The 27,897-nt window shown below is 41.9% G+C and overlaps 1 protein-coding gene across 2 annotated transcripts; it reads right to left on the bottom strand.

Moving 5' to 3' along the window:
- Window positions 1-173: 173 nt before the first annotated feature.
- Window positions 174-27,780, bottom strand: TMEM41B (transmembrane protein 41B). Of its 2 annotated transcripts, XM_054515155.1 has the most exons (8): window positions 27,548-27,780; window positions 19,398-19,660; window positions 9,093-9,210; window positions 7,978-8,106; window positions 6,299-6,392; window positions 5,365-5,469; window positions 3,456-3,594; window positions 174-2,992 (listed from the first exon to the last, which is right to left on the bottom strand). In XM_054515155.1, exons 3-8 carry the CDS (start codon window positions 9,128-9,130, stop codon window positions 2,823-2,825), a joined length of 675 nt encoding a protein of 224 aa, XP_054371130.1. In that variant the 5' UTR covers window positions 9,131-9,210; window positions 19,398-19,660; window positions 27,548-27,780; the 3' UTR covers window positions 174-2,822. The 2 variants fall into 2 exon arrangements, with proteins under 2 accessions (XP_054371130.1, XP_036240437.1); XM_036384544.2 differs by lacking the exons at window positions 19,398-19,660; window positions 27,548-27,780 and adding an exon at window positions 11,028-11,280.
- Window positions 27,781-27,897: the final 117 nt, after the last annotated feature.

The following is a 27,897-nucleotide window of genomic DNA, read 5'->3' as shown; positions in this document are numbered from 1 at the left end:
ATAAAGGTAGAAACAGAATTAATCTCGTCTACAGAAGTAATCAGCTCAGTTTAACTTTTAATCAATAATTAAAAATCCCATTTAAGAAGAACTCAGCCCTTTAAAACAGGTTAATAAAAAATTCAGCTTAGTGGGAAGTTCAGAATGCTTCATTATAATCAAAAAATACAGCATTTCAGATTTTATATAACAGCTTTATTATCAAATGGCAAGAGACACTTAGTAATGATGTCATGCAGGTATCACAAAAAAGCTTCCAAAAGATAACCAGGTCACCTAACAGCTGAAAAATCCCTTGCAATTAAAAAACAAAGCTACATCTTTCTGATGTCCTGGTTTGTTTCATGGTAGCCACTGTTTTTCTGTCCAAATGTTATGGCTATCTCTTGGATCACTTGCTGGATTCCCTAAAGGAAAGAGTAGGCTAGTACAGTACCCACAGCACAGTGCTTTTTTTGCTTTCCACAAGGCCTGCCTTACTCTGCACAATGCTCACAAGTCCTCATGGGATAGGGAAGCACCTCAGGCTGCTGGCAGCTGAAGACAAACACAGAAGGGATGGGTTAAAAAATGTTAAGGTTTTGAAAAAGTAAAGAACCCTATTTTGAACCTTTTGAAGGTCTTAAGGCTTTTAGTTATTGTGATGGGAGGCCAGTCTTGTGGCTGAAATACAACAGTAACAGAGTCTTCAGGAGCAAAGCCTGATCCCATCTCCATAGTGACACAGAAACCAGTGAAAATGTCAAGTGATAGCACAAGTCACATTAGATTAAAAAGAGAGTTCAGCTCCTTCTTTAGCAACAAGGTTCCACCAAAACATTGGCATGGAAGGGATGTTACAGCAGCTTCTGTAACTGACCAGGAATTGAGACAGATTTTGAGAAAAGCCACTGTAAAATAAGTGGTAGGTAATTTATTCTGAGAGTTCATCTGCATGAGATGTTACCTCTGCAGAAAAGGAGGCTGTAAATCCACTGCAGCTTCACACTCAGTAATCCAGGGGACACTTGCTCACATGGCTCAATTCACATCCAGGTTTACTATGGAATAAATCCCCTGGGTAGAGGAGCTCTGGAGATTAGAATGGCAGCAATAAAAGTAACCATTGATCAGTTTTAAATGCCAAAGTACACTTTTAGAGTAAATTCTAAATAACAAAAGAATTGCTGGAGCTGAATGATCTTACAATAAACTTGCAAACAGAACTGATATAAATTCCTTTATATAGTTATGTAAAAAATAGCATTTACTGTGCAGCCTGGATTTAAATAAAAGACAAATGGTGTATCAATAATATTTACTATATATTTACAAGTAATACTGTGATGAGACGAAGCAGTCAATTAACATTATGTTACAAAAACGAATAAACCCTTTAAAGGTACCAGTCAGTACCTTTTACATGATCACATTCATGAACTGTTCTCTTACATCTCAAAGATCTATGATATGATCACGAGTTAACAGAGGACACAGACAAACAAAGCCTGGAACTGGAGCACATGCTGATGTGTTGAATCCCTTTCCAGCAAGACACTGCTGGGGAATCAGCTCAAACCACGTGAGCAGCACAGGTTTCAGTTGGATAAAACACCCATGTGCTGCCCAACTCCTCACTGCCCAGGGCCTTGTTTGATGGGGCTCCACTGACAACACAACAAACAAGCACAGCTGGAAGCACAGGGGAAGGTACCTTGTACCTTACTAAGAGCACACACACACTGCTACTGAAGGTGAGGCATGGCTGGTCACTGCCTTGGCAGACAATGGACCCCCATTTTATATACACTGACACAAGAGCCTGTTCCATGGTGCTCTGAACATTATTTGGGATCAGCTGTTTGATAGGAACTGCACCAGTTTGTGTACCTGACATTTCTTTTAGCTAATCAAGCTGCAATGAGAAATTTTATACTCTTTACATATTGCTTGAGAAATGGTAACATTACATTGCTTAAGCGTTTTTAAATCACTTGAAAACTGCAAGTTTTATATAATCATACCATCACCTCCTTAAGTTGGCAGGATAAATCTATGCAAGTGAAATATTGGCAAAACAATCAATATTAAAAAATGAAAATTAGAACTTAAAAATCATCAGCTAGGCCAAGATAAGAATTCTAAGCTGCTCCCTCCCTTTCTATATCTGCTCCCAGAATAAAACTTTACAGGGACAAGAGGGAATGAAGTGACACTTTGCCTTTGTTAATCCAGTAAGTAAAGCAGATGTAGGTTCAAGTATTTAATTCCATACAGCACTAATAAATAGAAGTAAACAACCAGGATGAGAATAACATTGTAGTTAAAGTACTGCAAAGAACCCTTGTTTCTGAGTGAGCACCGTTACATTATTTGGAAACTCCCCAAGGCAAAAAAGAAGGGAAATATTGTTAGTGAGAAATGCTCTCAGAGCAGATGACATGCAAGCCTACAGAGAATGTAACAAAGTTGGACTGAATTGTTCAGGGGGTTTTCCTGCAAGTGTTAGAGAGCATCACCTGTAGTTTATGTCTACATCACAGTTTTTGCTCTGCATGTAACTAGAGCAAAATGTTACACCTATGTTCTCACTTCCCTCATCCTGAGGGCCACACACACACACCATCCCAAAGTAAAACACTGGTGTTTGGTTACAAAACTATATGCAGTACATTTCTGAACACATTTCCTTCAGTCTAAGGCCATGTGTTCATTTAAAGACATTCTTATCAATCACAAGCCTCCCCTATAATTGCTTAAGATCCAATAGAAAAGCAAATATACAAATATCAGAAGTGCTGATCCTGAGATGAAATATGGGAAATTCTGGTCCAGTTTGATCCTTATTCAAACTTCTGTTTCAGCTTCTTCTGGAACAGAGCTGGTAGGATGGAGAGGATGGCTAGAATCATGAGGACAAAAACAGAGTTCCAGGAAACAGCTTCCCCTGCTGTTGTAAGCTGGTACAGCGTTGTTCCTGCCTTAATGGCTACAAAAGATGGTGGTGCTACACCTGGAGCAAGGAAAGGATGAAAAAACAGCTTGTTAGGTTATTACTCATCCCAATTTTAACACCAGAATGTTGAGATTTTGTTGTCTTGTACTTTTTTTTGTTAAAGAGTGCAGTAAATGCAGAATTCAAAGATAAAAAACCTTTATCCAAAAAAACGGTTTTAAGCCATTCTTAGTATTTTTAATGCAAACTCAAATACAGGAGACTAAGCAAATAATCTCTGCTCTTCAGACTCTCCAGATTTCAAGTTATCTCTTTACAAACTGACTTTTCATAAAGGAAAAATAATGAACTTTTTAATAAAGTTCATAAAGGAAAAATACTGGATTGTTTCCTAATCAGATTAAAAAGTATGTGCAAAAATGTGCCAAAAAGCACATTAAAATTAAAAATTAAAATAGCTATAGTGTATGGCTCTTCTTCTAGCCACCCCAAACTGTGGCTCACTAGCCACAATTCTTACCTAGGAAAGTGCCAATGAAAAACACTTTCAATGGCACGTTGATTACAGGAGATGTGATATTGATAAACCAGTTGGGGAGGAAAGGTGTTATTCTCAAAAATATTATGTAGTTAATGAGATGTTCTCTATGTCGTTCAACCTGCCAAAACAAAAGCAAAGAAACAAAACTTTGGTTAAAACATCTCTGCCTTAAAAATACACAACCATAGAGGTTTCAAGAGTTTTTACCCCTATATTTTATAGACATTCACATGTTGCAAACATAAAAATCAGTTTAAAAATGTGTGATGTGGGGAAGAGAGCCCAGTGAGTCACCTGTTATACACACTGAGATCAGTCTGGAAATAGCTGTGTGTGGCAGAGCAGTGGTGATGTGTCTGACTGACTCAGCCAGCTCAAGCAGCAAAGGAGTCATAGGCAGAGCCACAGCCCAGCCACCACAGCCAGCCTGTCATCCCACTCCTAAAGCTTTTCCAAGAACCAGCAATCAAGTTTGTTCCTCAAGCCATTCCGTCCTAACTTGTGATCAAGCCTGAAACACAGCTACATTCCTCACCTGCAAACTCAGCCAGGTCACAGCTCTGCACTGCATGAGGTGGCTGCTCCAGCACAGCTCCAAAGCCTGTCTCCCCAGAGGTCACAGTGCCCAGGTTACTTTTACCCAGGAGCAACAACACCCCCAACTTCATTTACAGTCTTAATGATGTGCTCAGGTCTAGCCCAGCTCCTCACACCAATGCTACAACAAACTCCTCTCCTTCTCAAAGCCCATCTCAGCCCTTTCACACAGCAAGTGCAACTCGAGCCAAGCTGCAAGGATAGCTGAGCATCCACAATTCTGGCCTAGCCTGGCAGACCTGCACTAAGCTTAAGCTTCAGCCAGTTAAAAACAATCCTGGTCTGATTGCAATTCCACCTGAAATCTCACGTGGCAGCTCATCCCAGTCACAACCCTGTTTTTCAGCTTTAGCCAAATTTAGATTTTACTGTAACATTAAAATCAGGAGCACCATGGGTTTTTTTAAAGGACAATATTTAAATGTTGATTAATGCTGTATATAAAATGCCTTAACCTCAATATGCAAGCATGATAAGCATGACACAGTCCCATTAACCTGGAAACACTGAGATATGAGCTGCACATGCAATTTTAAATCACATATTCAATTCTACTAATGGCAACAGTAACCATTTGCTACTCAGAATAGCCTCAAGATTACAGTGCAATTAAGATTTACTTGGGTCAAGAGTCAAAGTGGTACTGTAAAATCTAACAAGGTCAATTGTGCCAGACACACATCCATATCTTATTTAATGAGGAACAAGTTTAAAGCACTTTTATGTGATTCAAACAAGTCTTGAACAGAGTACATGTTCTTCATACTTGCAAAAAATAAAAATTTGTTCAAATGTTTCAGAGTATCAATTAAAGACACATAAGGTCAAGTACAACTCCCACTGTATTTCTGTACAGCAAAACCTTTAGGTTCACCTCACATCAAGACCTGCTGAAACTAATGTTACCAGATACTTTAAGAAAATTTTCTAAATGCTCCAACTACAATAACATGTTCAAATTAAGGTTTTTCAATCAGACATACAGCTACAGGTTCCTCCAGCACAAAGATACAAACCCAGCTTTCATTACTGCAAATGCTAAGAGAGCAATTACTTGAAGTGACCTGAAACTGCAGAGGTTTCCTATTGACACTAGATAAACCAGGGGGGTGATCAGTTGCAAACACTACCTAGGTTAGAACAACTTTCTCATGGGAAATACCATAAAATCAGGAATGCTTCCAGAATCCCTTCTGTGTAACTCGATACCTGAGCATAAGACCTCCCAGTTTTCCACACTATTCCATGGCACATTTTGTACAGTAAGTTCCAGCACCTCTAGAAACCTTACCTGTTCCGACCATTTTACTGCTTTTTCTGTTAAATATCTGTACACAACGGGACGTCCCACTAGGTATGACAGCATGTAGCAGAATGAAGCTCCAAGTCCTGAGCACTAAAAAAAACCAGAAAACAAATGAGCAGAAACTGTTCTTAATGTCAGCCTTGTGTCTGTATTCATTACACTGCCTGGCTAGAGCAGGTTTCCATGCAGCCCTCCATTAGGGCTCTCCTCCAGCACTATGGACACACTCCCTGAGAATGTTGTTGACCCAAGATAGTTTATTTCCAAGGCATTTCGACCAATCTCAACACTCACAATAGAAAACATTGATTACTTATCAGTTAATATTGAGTGCTTCTGCAGTTTTAAGACTTCGAACAGTGAAACCTTTGCAAATAAGCACAATGCCATTAAAGACATTTAAACATGAAAACTGAACAGGGTCCTCCCTACCTTCTCAATACTAAGGCTTATTATGATTGCATTTTTTGCCCATGACATATTTTAAAGCTTGTTGATAACATACATTTCAAATCTTAAACTAAGCTTCTTGCATATTCAAGCCAGTTAAAAAACAGATGTATTTTACAGTGTGATAATAAAACCACAGTAATTGTGTAGTGAAATTACAGCTGGGTTCTGACAGATGCTAAACAAATTTAGAGTATGGGAAGCTCTGCCTGAATCATACTCCAATGTCTTCATTATTAAGAAAACCTGGAGGAACAGCTCAGTGTTTTGGATCATCACCCAATGCTACAATGAATTTTGTGTGTAATTCCACCCCTGCAGCAGAGCTGAGTAAGAACTCAATAGTTATCAGAAAGTGAAGTGTATGCCAGTCTCAGACTGATCATTTCCAACAGGAAGCTGCTCAGATGCTTGGTTGTATTCCAAATGGATAGAATATATGCCCTCACAAACTACTTTCCATACTTACCAAACAAACAAGAAATAAGGCCAGTGGAAAGGGATAAAGAAACCCTGACAGGATACTGAGGAATATAGACCCAGGAATAGCAAATGTTTGCAAGCTGGGTGTATCTTAGTTAAGGAAAAACACATTTCTAAAAAGCTACATGCTTCTTAGTTTTGTAAGCAGTCATGATACATTTTACAATTAGAAAAAGCATAAATAGGCAGGGCCTCTCAAGATCCTTACTTCAAAAAACCTTTTGTGGAGTAGCACAAGAAGCTCAAGCACAGAGCAACAAGATACAGATCCATCACTACACATACAAAGAATAAGTCACAAAGTAACAAAAGCTGACTACATTTTTCTCTTTATCTGTGCTACAACTGCCACAGAGGATTTACTGTGACTTCCAGGAAACACTGGCTTCTGATTTGACCCTGTTGACTAGAGATGCGCAGTTTCAGACATTCTCTCTGGAAAGCTCACAGGCCTGTCCAAGCCCATAAGCACAAGTTTCATGGAAGACTGAAATGTATGAAGGCAGCTACTCCTTCCTTACAAAGAGGCTTGGTGTAGTCACTAACTACAACACACTAATCTCAGTCAGAAATTTTTTAAAAGGCAAAAATTAGGTTTCTGCAGCATAAGCAAGCAGGTTGTTGGACTTACGGCTTGCTAGCTATACTTGAGACTATGATGCATTGCCCACTTTGGATAGAAAAGTTATAAAGCAAAACAACCCTGTACACTATTTTACTCAAGTTGAACTGACTGAAATATTAAAAAGCCCAGTAATTTTCCTGAGTGCACTACAGCCAGTACAGCTTTTGCTAAGCCATGTCAAGGTTCAGAGGTAACTGTACCATGCCTGGAAACTGACCACAGTCAGAGACAATAAAGGTTATCACATCTAGAACTGCTAGAGCAGCTCAATAAAGAGCCAATATATTCTACTCCTTGTTAATATGTAAGCTAACATTTTAATTTTCTTCCTAGATCTATAATTTGGGAAATATTAAATACTTTTTGTGGAATACTTGAGTAATTATCCTTCAGCTCATTCTTTCGATGGCACGTTCAGTCCTGACTCTCCTGAGTTACAAAAGCCTCCTGCATTAAAACTGTGACACAAACCTCTTCTACAGCTTTAAAGTTATTAACCTTTAGTTAAGTGTTCCAGTTAGGAGTGTGCTTAATGATTAATTAATATATTCAGCACTCAGGAAAAAGAAGTCAACACAGTTGTGTCTCCTTGGACAGAAAGTACTTCAGAAATTTGTCTCTCTAAAAGAAAACAGATTTGGTTTTGTGAATTTGGGCAGTGTAGGGATGAAAGATGGCTCAAAATACTTTCCTTCAGAAATACTGCTAAATATTCTATACATTACCCTTATGTGGAATTATCTTTGAATGTCTTAAGGAAGAGTAAAGCAGTAGTCTCAGTTTTCTTTTAGAGCAAACAGTAATTTCTACCTCAAAGTTCACTTTATTTTAAAAGTTATCATAACACTAAAGTAAGACTAAGCCTAATACACAGAGAAAAGTTTATAAATTTCCAAGAGTTTAAAATATTTGTGTCTCTTTGTAGACACTCCTAGGTATGTTAAACTTCACCCATGACCAAGAATTTATCAAATTGTATTTTTCATTTTCAGAGCAGCATGACTACATCAAAACTGTCCTTTATACCAGCAAAAGGATACAAAACGTATGTGGCAAAATAAGCCACTAACACTTGAACGTAAAATGTGTCCTTGTATTTGGACAAGACTTTTCCCAAGGCCTTTGCATCATCCATATCTCTAGGAACCTTTATACATTCTCTTTCTTCTCTGAAGAGGAAAAAAAAAAGCAGGAATGATGGAAATATAATCAAACAGTGTAGTATAATTACTTACTGAATACAGAGATAATTAGATACACTACAACACCAAATTACAGCTTCAGCAAACAAACCATGATTATTGTTGTAATAATGTTCTCAGATGAACACCTAATATTTACAGTGTGGTTTATATTAGAAAATCCCCAATTTTAGATATTTGCAAGCTGGTTTTTTTATTCAGTACAATGATGTGCTTCTTTCCCAGGGTTTTTTTTCCCTACCAAGTACTGATGAAAATGTAAAAATTGCGCAAGGCAAACCTTGGCAAGTGAAAGCAGCCAACATTTCAGCCAAAACCAACTGCAGCTGCCTCAGTGCTGGGGTCAGAACAGCTGAAGTGCAGCAGGAGTGGCAGAACTTCACCTCACAAACAAAGTTCTAAGGGCAAAATCTCATGTCACACCTTATTCTGGTGCAGCCCTGGGCAGCACACTTGAGTGTCTTTGCTCCCTCTGTATCAGGCTTTGGGATGGGCCATTGCCAACTGACCTTGTTGAGCAAGTTAATCAGACAGAAATTCAACTACTAAAAGTGAAAAGGAATGCTGTCAGACAAGCAGGCTCCCACCTGCCATCCCAACACAAGCACTGGGTGCAACACGCAGAAAAAGAGAAGGCAAAGTTTAGCTAGGAAGGAAGGAATTCCCCTTTTGGTGAGAGCCTCCAGTTTCACCAAGGCACAAGGAAGTTTCAAGTGAACTCAGCCTGAACCAAACACACTCTGCTCTCAGCTGAAGGTGGTTAAGAAGAGTCAGTTACCACTGATAATGTACCAGGGGGTAACACCTCAGAGCACAGGATTTCCACTGTGCAACAGAAACCTCAAATCAAGAACAATTCTCTGCGTTTATGTCAATTCCCCATGCAGGCTCCTCTACAGTCTGATACTGAAAATCAAATAAATTGATGAATTAAACTTTCATAACATACTTACTCACTAAGTTGTGGGAAATTTTTATATACTAGGAACATGAGGAAAGCAGCTGATAAGAAGATGGACACTAAAATAAGAAGTGATGTCCGAGCTGATCCACCTTCTGCAAGAGCTTTCCCTGAAATTAAACATGAAACAAAGTTAGAAAGAACCCCAGCAACAGCAAAACAAAACAAGAAAAAGCAATCCCTCAACTTACAACAGATTTCAAACTTGTCCTTTAAGGAAATATTAAAGTAAACTCTCTGTAGACATCTCCCAACCAATGCTTTCAATAACACACATTGCTCACATTCCCTGAAAACTTTCAAACAACTTGGAAGTTTCTATGCTGGCAAACATTCCACAGAAGTCACCTTTTATGATCCATAGCAATTTAAGCCTCAATAAATAAATACATTTGTAAAGAGAAAAAACAGAGTTGAACAATGTAAGCCATACAAATGTTTTCCTTTTTGCCAGAAATCTTCTGCCAGTCTAATTAACTAGAGATTCAACTTGAAGTTAAATTTCCAGGATGTACAATGTAACTTAAGAACCTGCTCATTAACAGATTTTGGGAGTTCTCCCCCCCCAATGAAAGACTACCAGATACAGCCAGTTAGGTGAGACACACTCATTAGGAGGAAATCTACATAAACACACACACATGCTAGCCTATGATATAAAGTGCTAGTCTTGGGAATTACACATATTTTACACTCATGTGGATATATATACATAAGTGTTTATTAGCCTTTAAGTCCTTGTGTAGTGGAAGCAATGGGAGTACAGTAAGTGACACAATGACATTTTAGGCCTCTTCTGTGTTTTAGATTTTTATCAAAATGACCACATAAGTGCAATACATTCATTAACACAAATGCAACTATATACATAAAGAATTAGAACTGAAATGAACACCACGCACAGTACTCTCTGCATCCACACTGGGGTGTGTTATGTACTAAACCACTCTCTCCTCAGGCACTTGGAGGCTCAGCCAGCTTCACAGCCAGGGTCACCTGGGGAACACTCCAAGAGCCGAGGCTGTGTTTTCCCTCGCAGATGCCGCTGGCACAGCTACAATGCCAACACACAGCACTCAAGTGGGTCACGCTGACTCCTCACTGTTGTGAAATGCAGCGACTGGATGACGAAACCCACGGAGCCCGCTGGGCGAGCTGGCAATTTTATCGGCTGTGAGGTTTTTTAGGTTTAAGGTCAGTGCGACCCCACAGGTGTGCACCGGGTCAGCCGAGGCCAAAGGCAGCATCCACAAAGCAATTCCAAGCACGGAATCACAGGGCTGTCAGGCTGGAAGGGACCACAGTGGTCACTGGGTCCAACCTCCCAGCTCAGGGTCATCCCAGGAACAAGAGGCATCCACATGGCTCTTGAGCATCGCCACTGAGGGAGACTCCACACCCTCTCTGGGCAACGTGTTCCACTGCACTGTAACCGGGGTTATTCTGACAACACCTTCTCCAAGGAGCAAAATTAATTATACATAAATAAACAAATAAGCAACTCATAGGGCAAAAAAGGAAAACTCAGCCCACTGTGCTTTCTGCCACTTTCAAATACTTCAGGCGTGCCGGTAGTGGAATAACACCAACACACACACACACACACACACACACACACACACACACACACATACATACATACAGACATGGAACCACGCGTCTTCCCTCACGCAAAGGAAAAGGAAAAGGGGTCGCTGCCCCGTTTCGGCCGCCGAGGGGCGGGAGCCGCCTCACCCCACACGCACCATGAGAGGCCCGGCCCGGCCCGGCCGCCCCAGTGCCCGCGCGGGACGGGGCCGGTGCCCGAGGCGCCGAGAGGCACCGACAGCCGCACCGGGCTCCGTCCCGAGCACCGACACCCGTCCCGGGCACCGTCCGATGCCAGGGCGAGGTCAGCCCCGCTCCCGCCGCCCCGAGCCCCCGGCACCTTCCAGAAGCTGCCGCTGGTGCCTGGCGCTCTCCGCCGTCGCCGCCGCCTGGCAAGGCCCGCGCTCCGCCACCCTTCGCTGCGCCATGGCTCTGCGGCGCCCCGGGGCCCGGCGAGTCAGGGCCGGGGCAGGCCTCGGCGGCACCGGGAGCCGCGGGGAGCAGGAGGCGGGACCGACAGCACCGGGAGCCGCGGGCAGGAGGAGGAGAAGGAGGAGGCGGGACCAGCCGCTCCTCCTCTCCTCACCCCACCGGGTCGCGGCCGCGCTCCCGCCCCCGCCGCCGCACGGCGCATGCGCTTTTCTCGGGGCATTACGGCTTTGCTGTGGTGTGCGGGAGCACGTGTTGGGCTCCACGTCCTTGAAATGAGGTGGCGCGTTAGTGGCGGTAAATACGGTAACGCGACATTTGGGCGTACCCGTGTGGGTATGTACGGTAACGGGGGTGCGCTCAGTAGTGGTAAATACAGTGCGGGCGGCGGGAGATTTCTCCCGGCTGCGGAGAAATCACATAAATCCCAGGAATTTGGTTGGGGAAGGCCTCTGAGATCATTGAGTCCGACCTATGACCGAACACCGCCGTGTCGACTAGACCATGGCACTTAGTGCCACGTCCAGTGGTTCCTTGAACACCTGCAGGGACAGTGACTCCACCACGTTCGTGGGCAGTCATTCCAGTGTCTAATCACCTCTTCTGTGAAGAAATTCCTCCTGATGTCCAACCTGAACCTCCCCTGGCACACGAGGAGAAGTTCTATAGGCTGTGTTCTCTTGTCCTGTCGCTGCTTTCCTGGGAGAAGAACCCGACCCTGCCCGGCCACACCCTCCTTTCCGGCATTTGCAGAGCCATAGGTCCCGCCGGAGACTCCTTTTTCCAGGCCCCCAGCTCCCTCAGCCGCTCCCCACAGGACTTGCGCTCCTGACCCTTCCCCAGCTTCGTTTCCCTTCCCTGGCCACACTGCAGCGTCGATCGTGCCACAGAGCAGCGGGATAAAGCTGCTTTATCCCGTCTGCGAGCTCCTTTGCCCTCGGTAATGGCTTTACACCAGCGAAGGGAGCGGCATCTCCCCTCAGGGAGCGGGAGGCGGGAGCCCCTCGGTGCCTCTGGCGCTGGAGCAGTGCCGGGCTTCCAGGAAAGGGGGAACCTTGTTGCGTTTGTTCTTCTCGTTCGAAAAGAAAGCCTATTTGCCGGGAAGAAGGATAATTCCTCTATCAGCCCCGCAATTTTCCTCACGTCCGTTCCTGTCAGTAAGAACGCTTGAAATCCCGCAGAAGAGCCAGAAGGGCACGTCCCAGCGTTCCCAGATTCCGTGGCCTTCAAGCCGAATGCGACCTCGAAGCACCTTTTCCTCTGCGACCTCCTGGCAGCAGCAGATCCCGGAGCCTTCCAAGCGCCCGGGCAGCACAGAGTGTTACAGGGAGAGTTCTCCAGGGAGAGCCCTGAACCCTGCGGACAGCACATTGCACAACCTTCGGCTTGGCTGATGGAGCCACTGTGGCTCCCCCTCGTCTCTTTTCCAGCTGTGTCTGCTTATAAATGTCCAACCTTTCCTCAGGGTCTTGTGAAAAGGAAGCTCTCCTGGGAGAGCTGGACACTGAGATTTTACTTCAGCCTCGTTTGTCTGATTCCTCCACCTTTACACCATGACTCAAGAGCTGTTAAATTGCTGATACAGGACCCAGCAGATCAGTTGTTTCACAGCAATGGTATTTACAGGTCGAGTTTCCCAAGATCACAGATGTTCCCAAAGCCGTGAGGTAGATGCAGACCAGCACACAGCAGAGCTCTCCAAAGCATGGCTTTATTGCTATGTGTACAAAACTCGCTGGTGTTACAGGAAGTTGATGATTCATTTAAGATCTAAATAGTCTAATATGCTATTACACAAGTACAGTCCCTGCCAAATCCAGTGGCAGGAAATAATCCAAGCTATAAATTGTGGTCAGATTCCACATAAAGCTTCAAATCATGAGCAAATTCCATGGGAAGCTATAATTTACTCAGAATTTATTTCTTTTAGAATTAAATTATTTAAAGTTATTTCATTAAATCATGTCATTAGCTCTTAATATTTGCTATCGATAAATCAGGAATTCAATGCCCTGAGAAGCCAGTTAGGTCTGTGAACTTGCTGCTCTGGGCATTGATGCCAGATGAGGGAGTCCTTTGTTTTTTCAAACCCTTTCACTAGAAAATTGTACATACTAGCAAGATGGGAGTTGCTGACACTGTAGAAAATGGCACTTTTCCCCCTATTGTAAATGCACATCATGTTTGTCATCTCTTTTTGGTTATTACTTCTGAAACTCCAGGTAAAATTATTCAAACACTGGGACTTCTTTCCTCTCTAACTTCTGACAAAGCATCAAATAGATACTAAACTGAAGAATGTTGGAAGCAAAATCAGAAACCAGATTATTATGCAGAGGAATCTTTACCAAGTCATCCTGAAACAGAAGAGGAAAGAGGCAGACTGAAAAACATAAATAAAATAAGTACCACAATTTAAAACTGTAGATGCTAAATGCTGCAAGGGCCATGCCTCATTTTGGTGAGGTGGATTGTTCATTCAGTGGGGTATCAATCCCAGTTTGGTGTGGTTGTTGTTCAGTAGGCACTCAGAGCCATGGAGCTGGGCAGAGCCTGCTCCAGGGGATGTCTGATTTCTAATTAACCTGCTCTGTATTGTGTAGCCCCTGTGTGTAACCCAGCTGCAGGGGAACTGACACACAGGCCAAGCAACTTCTGATTCTTGCTGAACTCTCTGCAGTTCCCCTGTCCAAGACACCACTGTGAAATGCCCAACAAGCAATTTCAACAATATAGATTTGCTCTGTGTTTCCCCTTCCATTTAGTAGAAAGCACATGGCCTGCAGATGATTCCCAGGATGCTGATTCTGCAGGAAGCTCACAGTGTTAGTGTATGTCTCATTAAAAATAGAGAAGATAACTCTAATCCCCTCACTTTTAGGGAGCCCCAGCTCTCTGAATTGCTGCCAGAGTGAAATTTAAGGATTCATTAGCTAGCTCACATTGCAGTTGATATGTACTGCACAAATTATATTTGTTGGACTGAACTAGCAGCAGACTCTTAAACTGTTCTTCACTGTTCTTGGTCCCCTTGCTGGGGGGTGCTGCTGGTGTGAATGTGTTGTCTATTTCACTAAACTTTGAAATTGTCAGCAGTGCTTAGTATCTGCTGATAATTTGAATAGTCCCCTACAAAGATGTCCACACCTAACAAATGTCAGCAGAACCTCTGCACTCACTCAGGAAGAAAAAAAGGACATGTCTGGGGAATGTTCTTTGGGGCTCATTCTGTAAGTGAAATAATTCAGGAACTCTATTTAGAAGAGTAAGTTAGATTTACTTACTGGAAAGAAGGCAAAGAATGAAAAATACTGCCGTAGGCTACACCCTGTATGTGTTCAGAGGATAAAGAGTTTTGGTAGCTGGAACTCAGTGAGTATCAAAGAAACTTTTGACTCATGGTTGAGATCAGGACTGCCAGGAACAGCTTCACTCCACAGCACACTAGGAACCATAGCTAGGGACTGAAAACAGATTTACTCTCATTGTGTATAAAGCATCCCCTGTATATAATGTATAACTTAACAGCTCAAAACCTGCCCTGTCTCTGGAGCATCCCCAGCTAGCAGGGAACACACACTGCAGAATGCTTTGTCCAGCAGAGAAATGAGAGGAGGACTCCAGTCTCCAGCTGGAGTTTGCTCAGAGATTTTATCAGTGGGAGCAGCACTCTCTCTCTGTACTTAGAGGCTAGAGAATGAATGGGCCAAAAGCTTTATATGAAATGGATTTTGGAATATACACCTTAAACTCAGAGTATGAGTTCTTTCAAAATATCTGTGAACCAAAAAGAAAAAAGTTTTTCTGACCTGGTGGAAAGTAACGAAATAGAAATAGATTGACATCTGTCAGGGCAGCAGCTAAGTGGTCAGCTCCATGAAGTCACTTCCTTCTGGGGGTGGCTGGATGAAATGCTTTATTTCTGTCAGACTGAAAGAGTTGTCTTCCCTCAGCACAGAAATTTGTGTTTGCCTCTTTTCTAAATCACTCCTAGGTGGACTGATAGAGCCCATGTCACACGGCTGAGGCACTGACACTGCTGATGCTTTGTGGACTGTCATGCTAATTGTCAGCAAGAGAAGGAGGATGAGAGACTGAGAGTGATCCTGCTCCTGAGAGCTTCTAGCTGGAAATGATAACAACCAGAAACATTAATCAACAAGAAAATCTTATGTATAATTTCGTGAGAAGTACAGATTCAGAACCCTTTCCCCCCATATTAGTCTTATTTTTGACCACCACAAAGCAAACTGCATTGTTTTGGCATTTTTATTTTGTATAAATATGGCAAGAAATTAAACCTCAAACATTTATTGTCATTCTATCTAAATTCCCATTTAAACCAAATAAACCTGTGTGCTTGGAGGCGGGGGGCTGGTGTGTTTTACTGAGCTCATACTTTGATCACGTACAGTGAGGGCAGTGAGGGGTCTGGGGATGTAACTGGAGAATAACCAGCTGCACAGGAGACAACTCGGGGTAGAATGCAAATGTATTGATCAAAATTAATAAAAAATGTCACCAACAAGTGAGATAAATAGAAATGAGCACTTATTTGTAGCTGTTTGTGTGAATGAAGGATTAAAAGTTTCTTGGAGACCAAAGGAGAGTTAATGAAAGCTTTTATTTATAAAAGTCAGTGCTCAAGGACAGAAGCTGAAAAAATTACTAAACAGCAAGTGAGAGCAGATCTTGTATGCATTAAAATGAGTTGAATCTGAGCTCAGGGATCATAAGTATTCAGATTTGTTTCTCTCCTGGTATTTTTTAATAGAAAGTATGTTTCTTGAGTCCTATTGTCCATTTTATGTACATTTTGGCTACATACTGCACATATGTACAGACAATACACTGTACACAGATTAATGTACAAATGTACAAAGTGCAGTTTTTTAATAGTGTGCACCTGTTTTCACTATTGCTTAATTACTTAGGAACACAGTAAAACAGCTAACTATGATGTTTCTATTCCAAGTAGTAAAAATAAGAGCCAGATTCTCAATTCTGATGCACCTCTTGTTCCTAATTAACAGTTAATAGATCCTCTTTAACAGCCAGCTTCTTTTTTTTTTTCCTATTGCATGTGTCAGTGGAGTACATGAAACAGGGAAAGAAACTTTTCTGGTCAGTCTGCTCATATCCTCTATTTGAATGCAAAAACCAGGAATTAAAGGTTATTTTGTCTTCCTGCAATTTAAGAGTGAAACATACCCTGTAATAATCTTATGCCACCCCAAATGAGGAACATGAAAGCTCTGTCAGGTTCCTTAAATGTAGTTCCAACTTTCAGAGACCTTACTTCTAATTTTATTTTTTTTCCCAGCCTTGGAAAGCACTTTCTCTAAAAAGTCAAATCTCTTACTAAAAATACCAATAAAAGAGGGACTTTTCATCACAGTACAAGGAATCTCAGGTGTCCTCCTGGCAGTAATAACCAACTTAGTCTTTGTAACCAATTTACAGCATCTGAGTTCTGGGAATGGGTTCAAGCAGCAAATATGTCGAAGAACTCAGACAATGTCAACTCTTTAAGATAGGTACGAAGGGAAGCAAAAATATTTGCAAAGCAATAAAATATTCCTGGCACCTTATTCCAGCTGAGAGTCTCTTCAAAGCTCTTGGGGGTACCTGTGGAGCAGAGCAGAGCCCACACAGAGCACAAGAGAACAGAGCACGGTCAGGGGAGGCCAAAAGGGAGGGAGCAGGAGAGGAGAGTGGGATGTGGAGCTGCAGGGAGAGTCCTTGCTTGACCCAAAGGCAGCTGCACAAGGCTTCAGCCACGCAGCTCTGCTCTGCAGCTGAGGTATTTATAAGCTGGTGTTTATTGCTTGTGATAACGATCACAGTTGTAAATTTCTGTGCAGGGAAGGCACAGGCCCTTATCCTGACATACACCCATTAGTCATGATTCATATTTAATGCTAGGGTGGGATTAAACGTAATGATCAGATTTATACCCTGTCTGAAGCTGAGTTTATACTAACATAGCTGAAAATTCAAATATTCTTGCTAAGAGGAGTATGTTCCTTCAAGGACTCCTAATCTACAGCAGCGATGTAGCTGGACATATCTATCTGGAGGGCAAAAGTTTCCAAATATAGGTTATTCCATGCTGTTAAAAACACCACCCTTAATCTGAACAAAGACCCATTTTAATTTTTCTTTAGATGCCATTACAGATTCTGCTCTTACAAATGTGGAATTGAAGTTTCAGCTCAGTTGAACCAAAGATTGTTGGTCTGGAGAATCAGCTTCAGGCCACCTCCCAGTGTTGAACACATGCTGGGGTGTGTAGCTTTGACCATGTCTGATCTGCTGGAGTAATGACAGAAATTAATGCTGCAGAGTGCAATCAAGTGGGTTTTAAGCTGCTTTTTCTACTGTCCTCAAAAGGCCCAAGTGGAATCTCCTGCTGGAACTCATCAGGACCTGAATGATCTCCTCTTGCTGCTAGGTTCTTAAAAATATCATTGCAACTGTCTATTGACATTTCCTTTCTGCATTTTGTTGTTGACTGTCAGTTGGCTGCACTGTGCTAAAGAAAGCTTCCTTTTATTTCAATTTGCCCTGATTTAAGGTTCTAACTCTGTCCTCTAATTTTAAGAAATAAGCTAGATGAGGAAACATCAGGGACATGGTTTAATCAACCTTCATCCCATACTGACAGTTTGAAGTGCTGCTGTTTTTCGTGCTGCTTCTGAATCTCTCCTTATCACCAATGAACCCCAAATTATAGCAGTTGGCCAATCCAAGCTGTTCCCTGCTTGTGCTCACAAGCACAGTTGCTTTTGTTGCTGAAGAGGATCCTTGCTTTTGATAGAAAAATTCTTTTCTGACTCCTTTAAGATAGAAGAAAAATTTTGGACCTTTGGAAGTGCAGACCAGCAAATAGCTGGGGAAAAAGTGATATGATAGACACTTGATTTGGGAAAAAAATGCAGAACGAGTCTGATAGGGAAAGAAAGATGGGAAAGTGTGTTTAGGTAATATGGGAGTGTGAAACACTTTCTTTGTAGAAGAAAGCAGAATAAAAGAAAAGTAAGAATATTCAGCTTTACTTTAAAAAAAAGCAAAACTTCCAGAGAAAAAGTTTAGAACTTCTAAATATTTCCCATATTGTAAGGATTTCTTGCAACTTCAGATAAATTGCATGAATTGTATTTGAAATTAGAAGGGAAGAAGTTTTTTTTCCTGTAACAATGCATTTCACAATTGACAATTTAAGAATGCATGGTCTAATCATAATGTGTACAAATGTCACGCCGTATTTTCATCGAGGCTGCTTTTTCTGTGAGGTACAAAATGTCTGCAGTGAGAGTGCTCAGTGTTGTCCTGATCTGACCTCCAAGGTCTAAGTGCTTGCAGAAAACAGCCATAAAGAGTGGGCAATAACCAGTTCACAAGGAACAAACCCTTGCTGTATGCAGCCACACCCACAGTTAGTTTTTAAGAAATAGATTCACGTCATCATTAAACCAGTAGTCTGCAATGGAAAAAAATTAAAATTCAGAGCAATATCAGAAGGGTGAAAATGTGATTTAATTGAAATATTTTAGAAAAGCTGCCAACATTCACAGAAACTATTTGCTGTATGTGTATTCCTAAGGGAAATTATCAAATTAATTGCAAAAGCTATAATATGACTGATAGCACTTACTATCATACTAAATGAGCATCACAAAATCAGTTGTTAATCAGGATAAGAGATTAAATGGGGATGGTCTGATAAGAATTGACTCTTTTCACCTAAGGCAGTTCTGTGAGGGAAACCATTTCAATTTTGAACATTATCCACCCAGTCCTAGACAAGTTTCCTGTCAGATACCTGGGCTGAATGAAGAAATCCAGATCTACAAATACCAATAAAGAGATTTGCATGTTTTTTACTGCATGAAATAGCAGTTCCCTTTTTCCTATGGATAAACTACAGGATCAGCTTTTTGGCCTGTTCCCTGCAACAAAATTGGCTAAAACCAGTGACTGCAGAAAAGAAGTGTCAGGTGCTTCAGTAAGACATTATGAACTAATATGATGTAATCATTGCTGAATGAGCAAGACTAACATGGAGAAAATAAAAGGACACTTATCAGGAAGACTGATAAGTGGGGTTATAATAACCACAAGAAGCTGGTGTGGCACTATTCTGTAGAAATCCTTACTGCAGCTGAACCAGCGTCTTTGATTTTTGTGTGGAATTACTCGTTGTACTGGCAATACAATAGCATCCAAATGCTTTAATAAACTCTAACCTTGATTTAGTTATAGCAATTCACGATTTTACCTTGTCAACCCGACAGAAACATGAATGCAAATCCATTTCACATTCTGAAGTGAGGAATCCCTTGAGCTCAGGAAAGGCCAGGAGTGGGACAGAGGGATGGATGCTGCCAAGCAGGGGTCAAAGATTATGAGGAGCGCCCAGAGAAGCTGACACAGCTCCCAGCTCTCCTCAGAACATGATGTTGTCCTGCACGCATCACTCATGTGCCTGCCAAAGGTGAAATGAGGGGCAGGCATTTTCCACCTTGTCACTTCACAAAACACCTGGAAAAGACACAGAGGCTTGTTCAGACAAAGACATGGCCACTGGCAATACACTTCTCGTGTTTCCTGCCCTGCCTTGCTGCTGCAGGTACTGGAATTTCAATCCAGCTGTTGGCTGCCCGTGGCCTGGAAGGCACAGGAGTGGGGATCTGTGAGCAGCTGCTCCTGCTGTTCCACCTGTTGCTCTACATAAACAATTAGTGGTGCACCCACAGTCACCAGGAAACACAGACCTCTGCACAGCTGGAGTATTAGCAATTTCATCACTCCTTTTCATATCTGTATTTCTTTAGCAATTTACACAAAGGTCAGCTTAAGTCCTATGTTTGCACTTTCCAGCATTATGACTGCTTTTGTCACATCAGAAAACACTGGTATTTAAAACAATATAACCAAATAGAAAACCCTTTTGGACAGCAATATGTATAGCTTTGCAAAGAATAAAAACTATGAGTGTCCCAATAAAAGTGCTAATTGGATAACCTCTTAAATACAAGTAAAAGAAAATTAAGATAATTTTGTTTTATAAAAATGTATTTTTAATACACTCAAATTCTGTTATTTATCTTTGTTTTATCTAGGGTATCTCCATGTTTGTCAATCCTAATTTTGTTATTTTTGACTCCTTTAACATAAGCAGCTATCTAAGACTTATGATTTATAGAAATATTTCTAATAGCAAAGTAGTTTCATGAAAAAGTAAGTTTTATGAAATGTTATTTATTTTAAAAGTGTATCAAAAGCTATGATTCACTTAATGAATCAGGACTCAAACAGCAAAGCATATTTATTTTAGTACTTTTACATAAACTTGCTGGCTTACTTGCTGCTCACAAACTCTGTATCTCATCTCAGTTTTTCTCCCAGAGAGCTGTGAGCACTTCCTTGTGTGCCTCTGGGTCTTTCTGTGATGTCTGCCTTCACTGAGCTTCCTCTTGAGCAGACAGAGAATTCACCCTGTCTCAGTCAGTCTCCTCCCTTTGCAGCCAGACCCAAGAAACACACTTGGCTCTGCAGCTCCAGTTCTTCACCTCTGCTGCTAACACAGCTAGGATCACCTCAGCTGTATATTCTGCAGAGCCACCAAAGTGGTTTTACACCTTTCCTGCATAAATTACTCCTTTTCTATCTCCCTGTTCCCCCTGTGCTATGCAGAAATCCAGAAACTTTACTCTGAGTACTTTGCTTTGTCTCCTCAAGTTTAGAAAGGACAGAGGGAAAGACAGATGGGAAAAGATGAAAAAGTAAGAAAAAGGAATAATGTACCATGCCAGCACAACCAAAATGTGCTTTCATTTTTATAATAAATCCCAAGTGTACAGTTAAGGCAGTGGCCATCACCAGAAGTCAATCATTTTAACAGATCTGAAATGCCTCACAGGCTCCTGAGGAGCCAGGCTGGCACACTTCCCAAACACAGGTGTGTCCTGGAGGCACTGCCTGCAGTTGTGTGACTGCATGAGGTCACACACTGAGCACTGTGCTGCTAGATTACTGAAATTCTTAATGTGTGTTTGTAGCTCCTTGCATATGAAAAGCTCTCCCTAGGTGCTGGGAATTTATTCTGAGTGAATTTTTAATAGAATAAAATCCTGTTCTACTGTACTCATTATGGAATCAATCTAAATGGAAAGAGGATGGGATTATAAAGACTAAAATTATTCTAAACAGAACTCTCTGTCTTATTAAATTGAATGAAATATTATAGCTTGATAAATTACATATAGCTTGCATAAGCCTCGCACACATATTTAATTATACAATTAAAGTTATAGCTTAAATATCCTTTTTTACTCTTCAGAAGTTCTGGAAATTTTTGCCTGTTCCACAGCTTGATTATTTTCACAATTCTTTCTGAACAATTCCAGTTTATTGTTGCATCTTGGCTGTAAAAACTGCATTAGAAAGCTTGTGTTTTAAAAATCAATATCTGCTTGAACCCTAATTCATAGATATACACCCCTTATACTTAAATTTTCTTTCCATTTGCTTCCTCAAAATGTAAAGTCAATGTTACATTGGATTCACAGCTGTCCATTTGAGCAATCATAAAAAAAATAAATAAGTTTGCAGTCCTATTTAAGGAACAGTAAAGAAAGGACATACTTGTTTCCTTGCAAAAACAAAATAAACCAAGTCCCATCATGCATTTAAAGAGATATTCTTGGAGAACACCATGATCACAGGCATTATTCTGAGGTCACACTGTAATCCTGTGATCCTCAGCACAGAGTTTTCATTGAGTTTTCATTTCAAAACAGTATAACCAATTCCACTGATGCCTTTGTAACTTCTGTGCCTGTGCAACTGTATCAAAAGTGTGAAAAAAAGCATGAAGTGTGAGTGTCATCTTAATGACACAGATACCAGTTGCTGTCTGCTGCTTATCTCTCCAGGGTGTCACAAATCCACCATGCTGCAGCTCTCTAAGTGGCATTTTCCCTCAGGGCTGTGAAATATAAACATACAGGGTGAAAAACAGAGCAAGAGGGAGGAGGAGGAGGAGGAACTGCCGTAGGTTACAGACACTCCTGCTCCTCTGTCTGTCACACAGGGCCTGAAGCAGGCTGTGGGCTGGACTAGCTGCACTTCCACACAGTGCAAACCCAGCCTTCGGAGCAGACAGGATCCAACCTGACAGCAAACAGCAAAACCCAAAGTACTGTGCACTTCATCATCACATCATCTAGTCCAGCATCCTGTTCAAGGTTTATGCACATGTTTTTTATTAAAGCCCTAAGCTTGTTGGTTTGACTGAAGCACAGCTTGTGTTTTCACTAAAACATATCTTCCAGAACTGCACCCAGGCTCACTTGGAGAAAAGAAAGTACCAATTAGTGCCACTGGGAATTTTCTTCAGTGACTCCCTAGTTTCACCTGTTAGACATTTGCTCCTCTTACAACTTTATTCACTAAAGAGATGTTCAGTACCCACTACTGTCTTCCTGATCTTTCTCTTTTTCCTCAACTTGCTGTCCAGAGTTAACTGATAAAAATAAGAATTGATGAGGGACTCCTGCATCTTTGAGAGATGTTTAACAAGATGTCCAGTTTTTCTGATCTCAGAAGAATCACACATCAGAGATTTTTCTATTTCCTGATTTTGGTAGTTTGTTGAGGTGTTTTTATTTTTTTTTATAAACTATTGATCTAAAGCTCTAAGAAAGCTCTATCTCTTTGACATTTCCTCAGGACCTTAATAACCCTGGCTGAATTACAGCAACTGTTTCTTTGCTGCTCCATCTCAGCCTTGCTACTCCTGCTGTTCCACTTGCAGACACTTCCACCAGCTAATGGCTGAATCTTGTTTTCAGCATCTGTCCCCTGGGAAACCTGTTTGGATACAGGGTTTAGCATCTGCTCCAGCCTTGCCATCTGGCTGGGGGGTGGGGATGGCTCCTGGGGTTTTTGGTGGGGTGAAGCAAGGAGAGTAGTGCCTTCCTCATGAAAAAAAAAATGCTGAAGAAATTTCAGCAAAGTTCTCCTCAAGGGTAAAGCCAACTCCCAGCTGACTAAAGGAGATTAAAGGGAGCTGTGAAACCATGAGCTGGGCATGCAATGGCATCCTGCTCCTTTGGCTGGAGCCAGCCCCAGATCAGGGACTCTGCAAGGAACCTCCCTTCCTCTGCCTGCTAAATCTCTGTTTCACCTCAGCACAATTGTAGTGACAAACTGCAACCAAGACCCCTCACATCTTTGTTTTAAACCTAACTGGACATTTCAAGTAGGTCTCAGACAGATGAGGAGAATAGACTCTTCATCTCAAACAACTTTTGGGGGTATTTCATGCATTCCAATTTGTAAATGCTTAAAAACCATAAATGCTGGTGTTTTTCTTTGGCAATGAACATCCATCTCTCCCCACCAGAGGGAGGGACAAACCACTTCCCACTCCCCCTCTTCAGACAGCTGTTTTCAACTCAAAAATTGTGGTTTTGCCACAACATCCTGCTGGGAGCTCATGCCAACCTGCATGCCCATTGTATCCCTGATCCTTCCAATCTTTCATTTTCTGGTTTTTTATGTGTAACTTCACATTTGGCTGTGTTAAAGTGCATTTCTGTTTCTTTTTCAAGTTACACTCCTGTCCCATTCACACAGGATTGCTTTGCTAATCTTACATCATTCTCACAAAGATCTGCAGTGATTTTTGTATTTATTTCAAAACTGCCTAAAGTACCAAATAGAGTCTGCTAGTGGTATCAGTAGAAAATTGGCCCTTTAAATAATCACTCTTCACTTATTCCCTTTTAACTGAGAATTGCAATTTAGCCAGTTCTCAGTCCCTTCAGTGTGTGCTCAGGGTCATAGCCTACTATCATATTTTAAAGCAAAGAAAGGTATTTATTTCATACTCCAGCCAAACCAGAGAACTTCTCAAACAATCACATTTGTTTGATGATTTTACACCAAAATATATTGACTAGCATGTTTCATTTTGTAGTTTCATATTTTAATTCCATTTCAGCTTTTAAAAAAAGATTGATAGAAATAGTTCTTTCCATACTTTGCATATCAGCACAATATTTCTGTGCATACCTTTTTCTTCCTGTTGCCATCTTTGATTTATCAAAAGCAGTTTCACAATAACTTTCGGTGTTGGTGATTCATCCACTCATTCCTGTCCAAACTCCCTTTGGATCTGTAGGACTGGTTAATTATCTTCATGTGCAAGTATTTTTTTTTTTTTCTAAATCCTAGGTTGACATTTGGAATGCTGTTGATGCAGGAATATGCTCTGCATAGCTGGAGTTAATTTGGTTGCTGTCAAATCTGTTCCAGCACAGAACAGCTGATAGCAGCATTTATCAGTTACTGTCTTTGGGGTTTGGTTCAGTTTTTTTTGGGGTTGTTTTTTTTTTCTTTTTTTGGATATGTAGATGGCATAAAAAATGTATGCACGATTCTTTAGCAACATCTGGTAAATGCACCCAAATGTGGTGATCTTTGGTAGCTGTGCTGTCTTTATATCTGATTTCTGGCTTTTCAGTGACAGTAGAGAGAATGGTACCCCAGAAAGGCACACAGGCCAAGCAGTGCTCCACAGCCAGCTCCAAGGAGCACATTACTTTATTAAAGCTGACAAACATTGTCTTTGTTTTTGCTCCAGCTTCCCAGGGAAAGTACACATGACTGCAAACCCCAAGACAGACAGGCTAGGAGAGCGTGTTTATCTTCAGGAGTAATTGAGACCGATTTGCATCCAATATTTGAGGCCTGTGCAATACCACATTGCCCTTTCTGAGAGAATTTGAGAGGCTCTGCTCTCCCACAGCAGCCTGAGGTAGCCTGTGAGCATTCCTACACAACAGAGAACAGCTCTGGGCAGCTAATCCCTGCTGCAGCACGTACACTTCTTTTTGTTCTCTTCTGAGACCAAGAATTTGATGTGGCTTATCTGGCTAAAGGACATACTTCTTTCCAATGTTAACTCTTGTGATTTGAAATTTGACTTCAAAATTAAATTTTTCTATCAACTCATCTTGTTGAATCTTGCAAGATATTGATTCATATCTCCTTTGTTTGCTAAACAGGTTTGGCCAAAGTCCTCACCAATTGCTGTGCTGTGATGGGTGGGCTTAAGGTCTCTTTTGTCCTGCTAATACTGCTCAAAGAAAGTATCTGATGGAAGTGGGTAAATTTATTTAACCAAAACTTCACTGTTAAGGATGCCACAGCTCACCAGTCCCTTGTAATTTGAGGTCATTTGCCACCTCTTAGGCTGCTCCACGCAAACTGCTGGTGTGTCAGTTTTTGTTCAGCTTTACTATTTCATCTCTCTCCAACTAAACTACCCACAGCAAATGTGACCCACCGATAAATTGTTCAGATGTGTGAGAAATCCTATTTCAACCTCAGAGATGTTTCCCCCTAAATTTGGCTTCCTGTGGACATGAAATGTCCATCTTGACTGAATCCTGCATTTATTTTTTTCTGTGAGTCATTTATGCAATTAATCCTGCTGTGAAGTTAGCTGTTGTTATTACTTCTGGGCAAGCAAAGTGCAAGTACAAATGTCCTGGACAATGCCAACATTCCTGGACATACAAGGTTTTCTTTTTCTGACTACTCAGGGTGGGCAATTGCTTCCACATTCTTTTGCACAACTTTTTTTTGTCCTCCTCACTTTTGTATCTGAACAGGAACAGCTCTGGCACAGCTTCCAGAGGCACAGCAGCTTTGCTGATGATGGCTCCCACCCCATTCTTGTCTTTGCAGCATTTCACATCTGTACCTCTGACACAGAGCATTATGCACAACCAGCACCTCACGAGCCCTCTGCCCTTTGAAGCACTTACTTTTATTTTTAGAGAAGACACATTCTGTTTCATAAGTTGTTGGATCAGCTTAGCACCCTGGCTGGGGGCATGATTGCTTTGCTCCTTTGCTACAAAGAGTTTTGATCTTGTTATCTGTGCCGTGACAGGAAAGCAGGGAAAAGACTTTGTTGCAGCATTTTGTAATGGTATTGGACCTACAGTATTTCACTTTTTTTTTTTTTTAAACATTTTGTGCAACATCTAGAATTGGAGTATGACTGCAGATCTGAGCAACTCATAAAAGAACAGCATATGACATCATGTCCCAAAATTATTCCACATTGCTACTTGGGTCATCTGGGCCCATATGTCTCCTGTGCTTACACAGAAAAGCAGACATTCATTGCTGCTTCACAGTTTAGTTTCATAAATTAGTTGCTCATTTTCACACTTGTAATAAGAAAAAGCTACATAGTGTAAATAATAATTTTTAGCATTATGTTAAAAAAAAACCCAAACAACAAACAGCAGCATGAGAAACTGAGAAACCCAGGTTTTAGTCCAGTGATGATCATAGAAAAATCACTAAATGGGGAAAATTATATACTAAAGCAAGTCTGTAGACTTGCAAAGACAGTCTAGATAAGCCTAGATTTCCTGAAATGGTCTAACTTAACTGTAAAGAGATAGTGCACTTTCTAAATTGTATCACTTTTAAATTTTCTTATTTTCTGCATTCGCATTTCTGCTTTTCTCTTTGATATGTGCCTACATTTCAGAGTCATTTCAGGATGAGGTGTTTGTGAAAATTTTTTCTTGATGATTTTATCACACTGTTCAATAAATTCCTCTCATAAAAATAACTCCCAAAATTTCAAGTACATCGCTGCATGCCGTCCCCCGAACGAAGGCATGACAGTGAATGACTGTATAGTGCCAATGAAGTTTTACAACTCACTAACTTAAATATAGCATTGCTCATTTCATCGTGACTACTCATGGAAGTGAAATTACTTCAGTGCTCAAATGCTTGTAGGATGAAGTGACTTACAGAAGTGACTTACAGAGGACCAAGTTAAGCAGTTCAGTCATGACTCTGTGACTGAGCCAAGGCCTCCAGAATCACTGAATCATGGAATTGTCATGGTTGGAAGAGACCTTCAGGATCAGCCCGTCCAACCACCAACCCAGCACTGTCCCTGTAACCCCTAACCCAGTAACCCACATCACCCAGCACCACTTTCAGATGCCTTTTGAATCTGGGCAAGAAGCTATTCCATTGACTGCCCACCCTGTCGGTGAAATTTTTTTCTAACATCTAATCTGAATTTTCCCTGTCTCATGTTTCTTGGGATCCTCTGCCGGCAGAGCAGCACAGACGGGCCTGCCCTGGCTGGGCAGAGAGTCAGGCCCCGCCTGAGGCTCCATTTCTCCAGGCTAAACACCGCCAGCTCCCTCAGCCGCTCCTCACAAGACATTTCCTAGACCTTTCACGAGCGACAGCTCCGTTTATATTGATTTTTGACACATCTTCAGGATTTTTGTTCTCCTCTTTTCCCCCACCACCCTAAAGCCAGCACGGCAGCACCCCATGCCCATGACAAAGCAAACCCATATTCCCACGCACCCCTCCTTCTTCGCTGAGCCACTCGAGCCTCTCCGAGAACGGGACGCGGATGCGGGAGGGATTTTCGCTAAAACAACGGATCCCTTACAACGTTGGCGGGGCCGAGGACTTCACTCGGTTCGGTTCGGAGCGGCCGGTGCGGGACCGCGGCTCCTGTGACGGGGCGGTTCGAGCCGGGCCGCGGCTCCTGAGGGGGCTGCTGCGAGCCGAGACCGCCTGTCCCGGTCTCCTCGGTGCCCGGTGCCCAGCCATGCCTCAGCGCCGGTGCGGCCGCCGGACTGCATTTCCCGGGGCGCCCCGCGGCGGGGTGGGGCGGGCCATGCGGCGGAAAGGGCGTCGCTCCCGTCGGC

Source organism: Molothrus ater, chromosome 6 (genome assembly GCF_012460135.2).
Source record: "Molothrus ater isolate BHLD 08-10-18 breed brown headed cowbird chromosome 6, BPBGC_Mater_1.1, whole genome shotgun sequence".
NCBI lineage: Eukaryota > Metazoa > Chordata > Aves > Passeriformes > Icteridae > Molothrus > Molothrus ater.
Note: the sequence above shows the minus strand (reverse complement) of the source record. Positions and strands in the feature narration are given on the sequence as shown.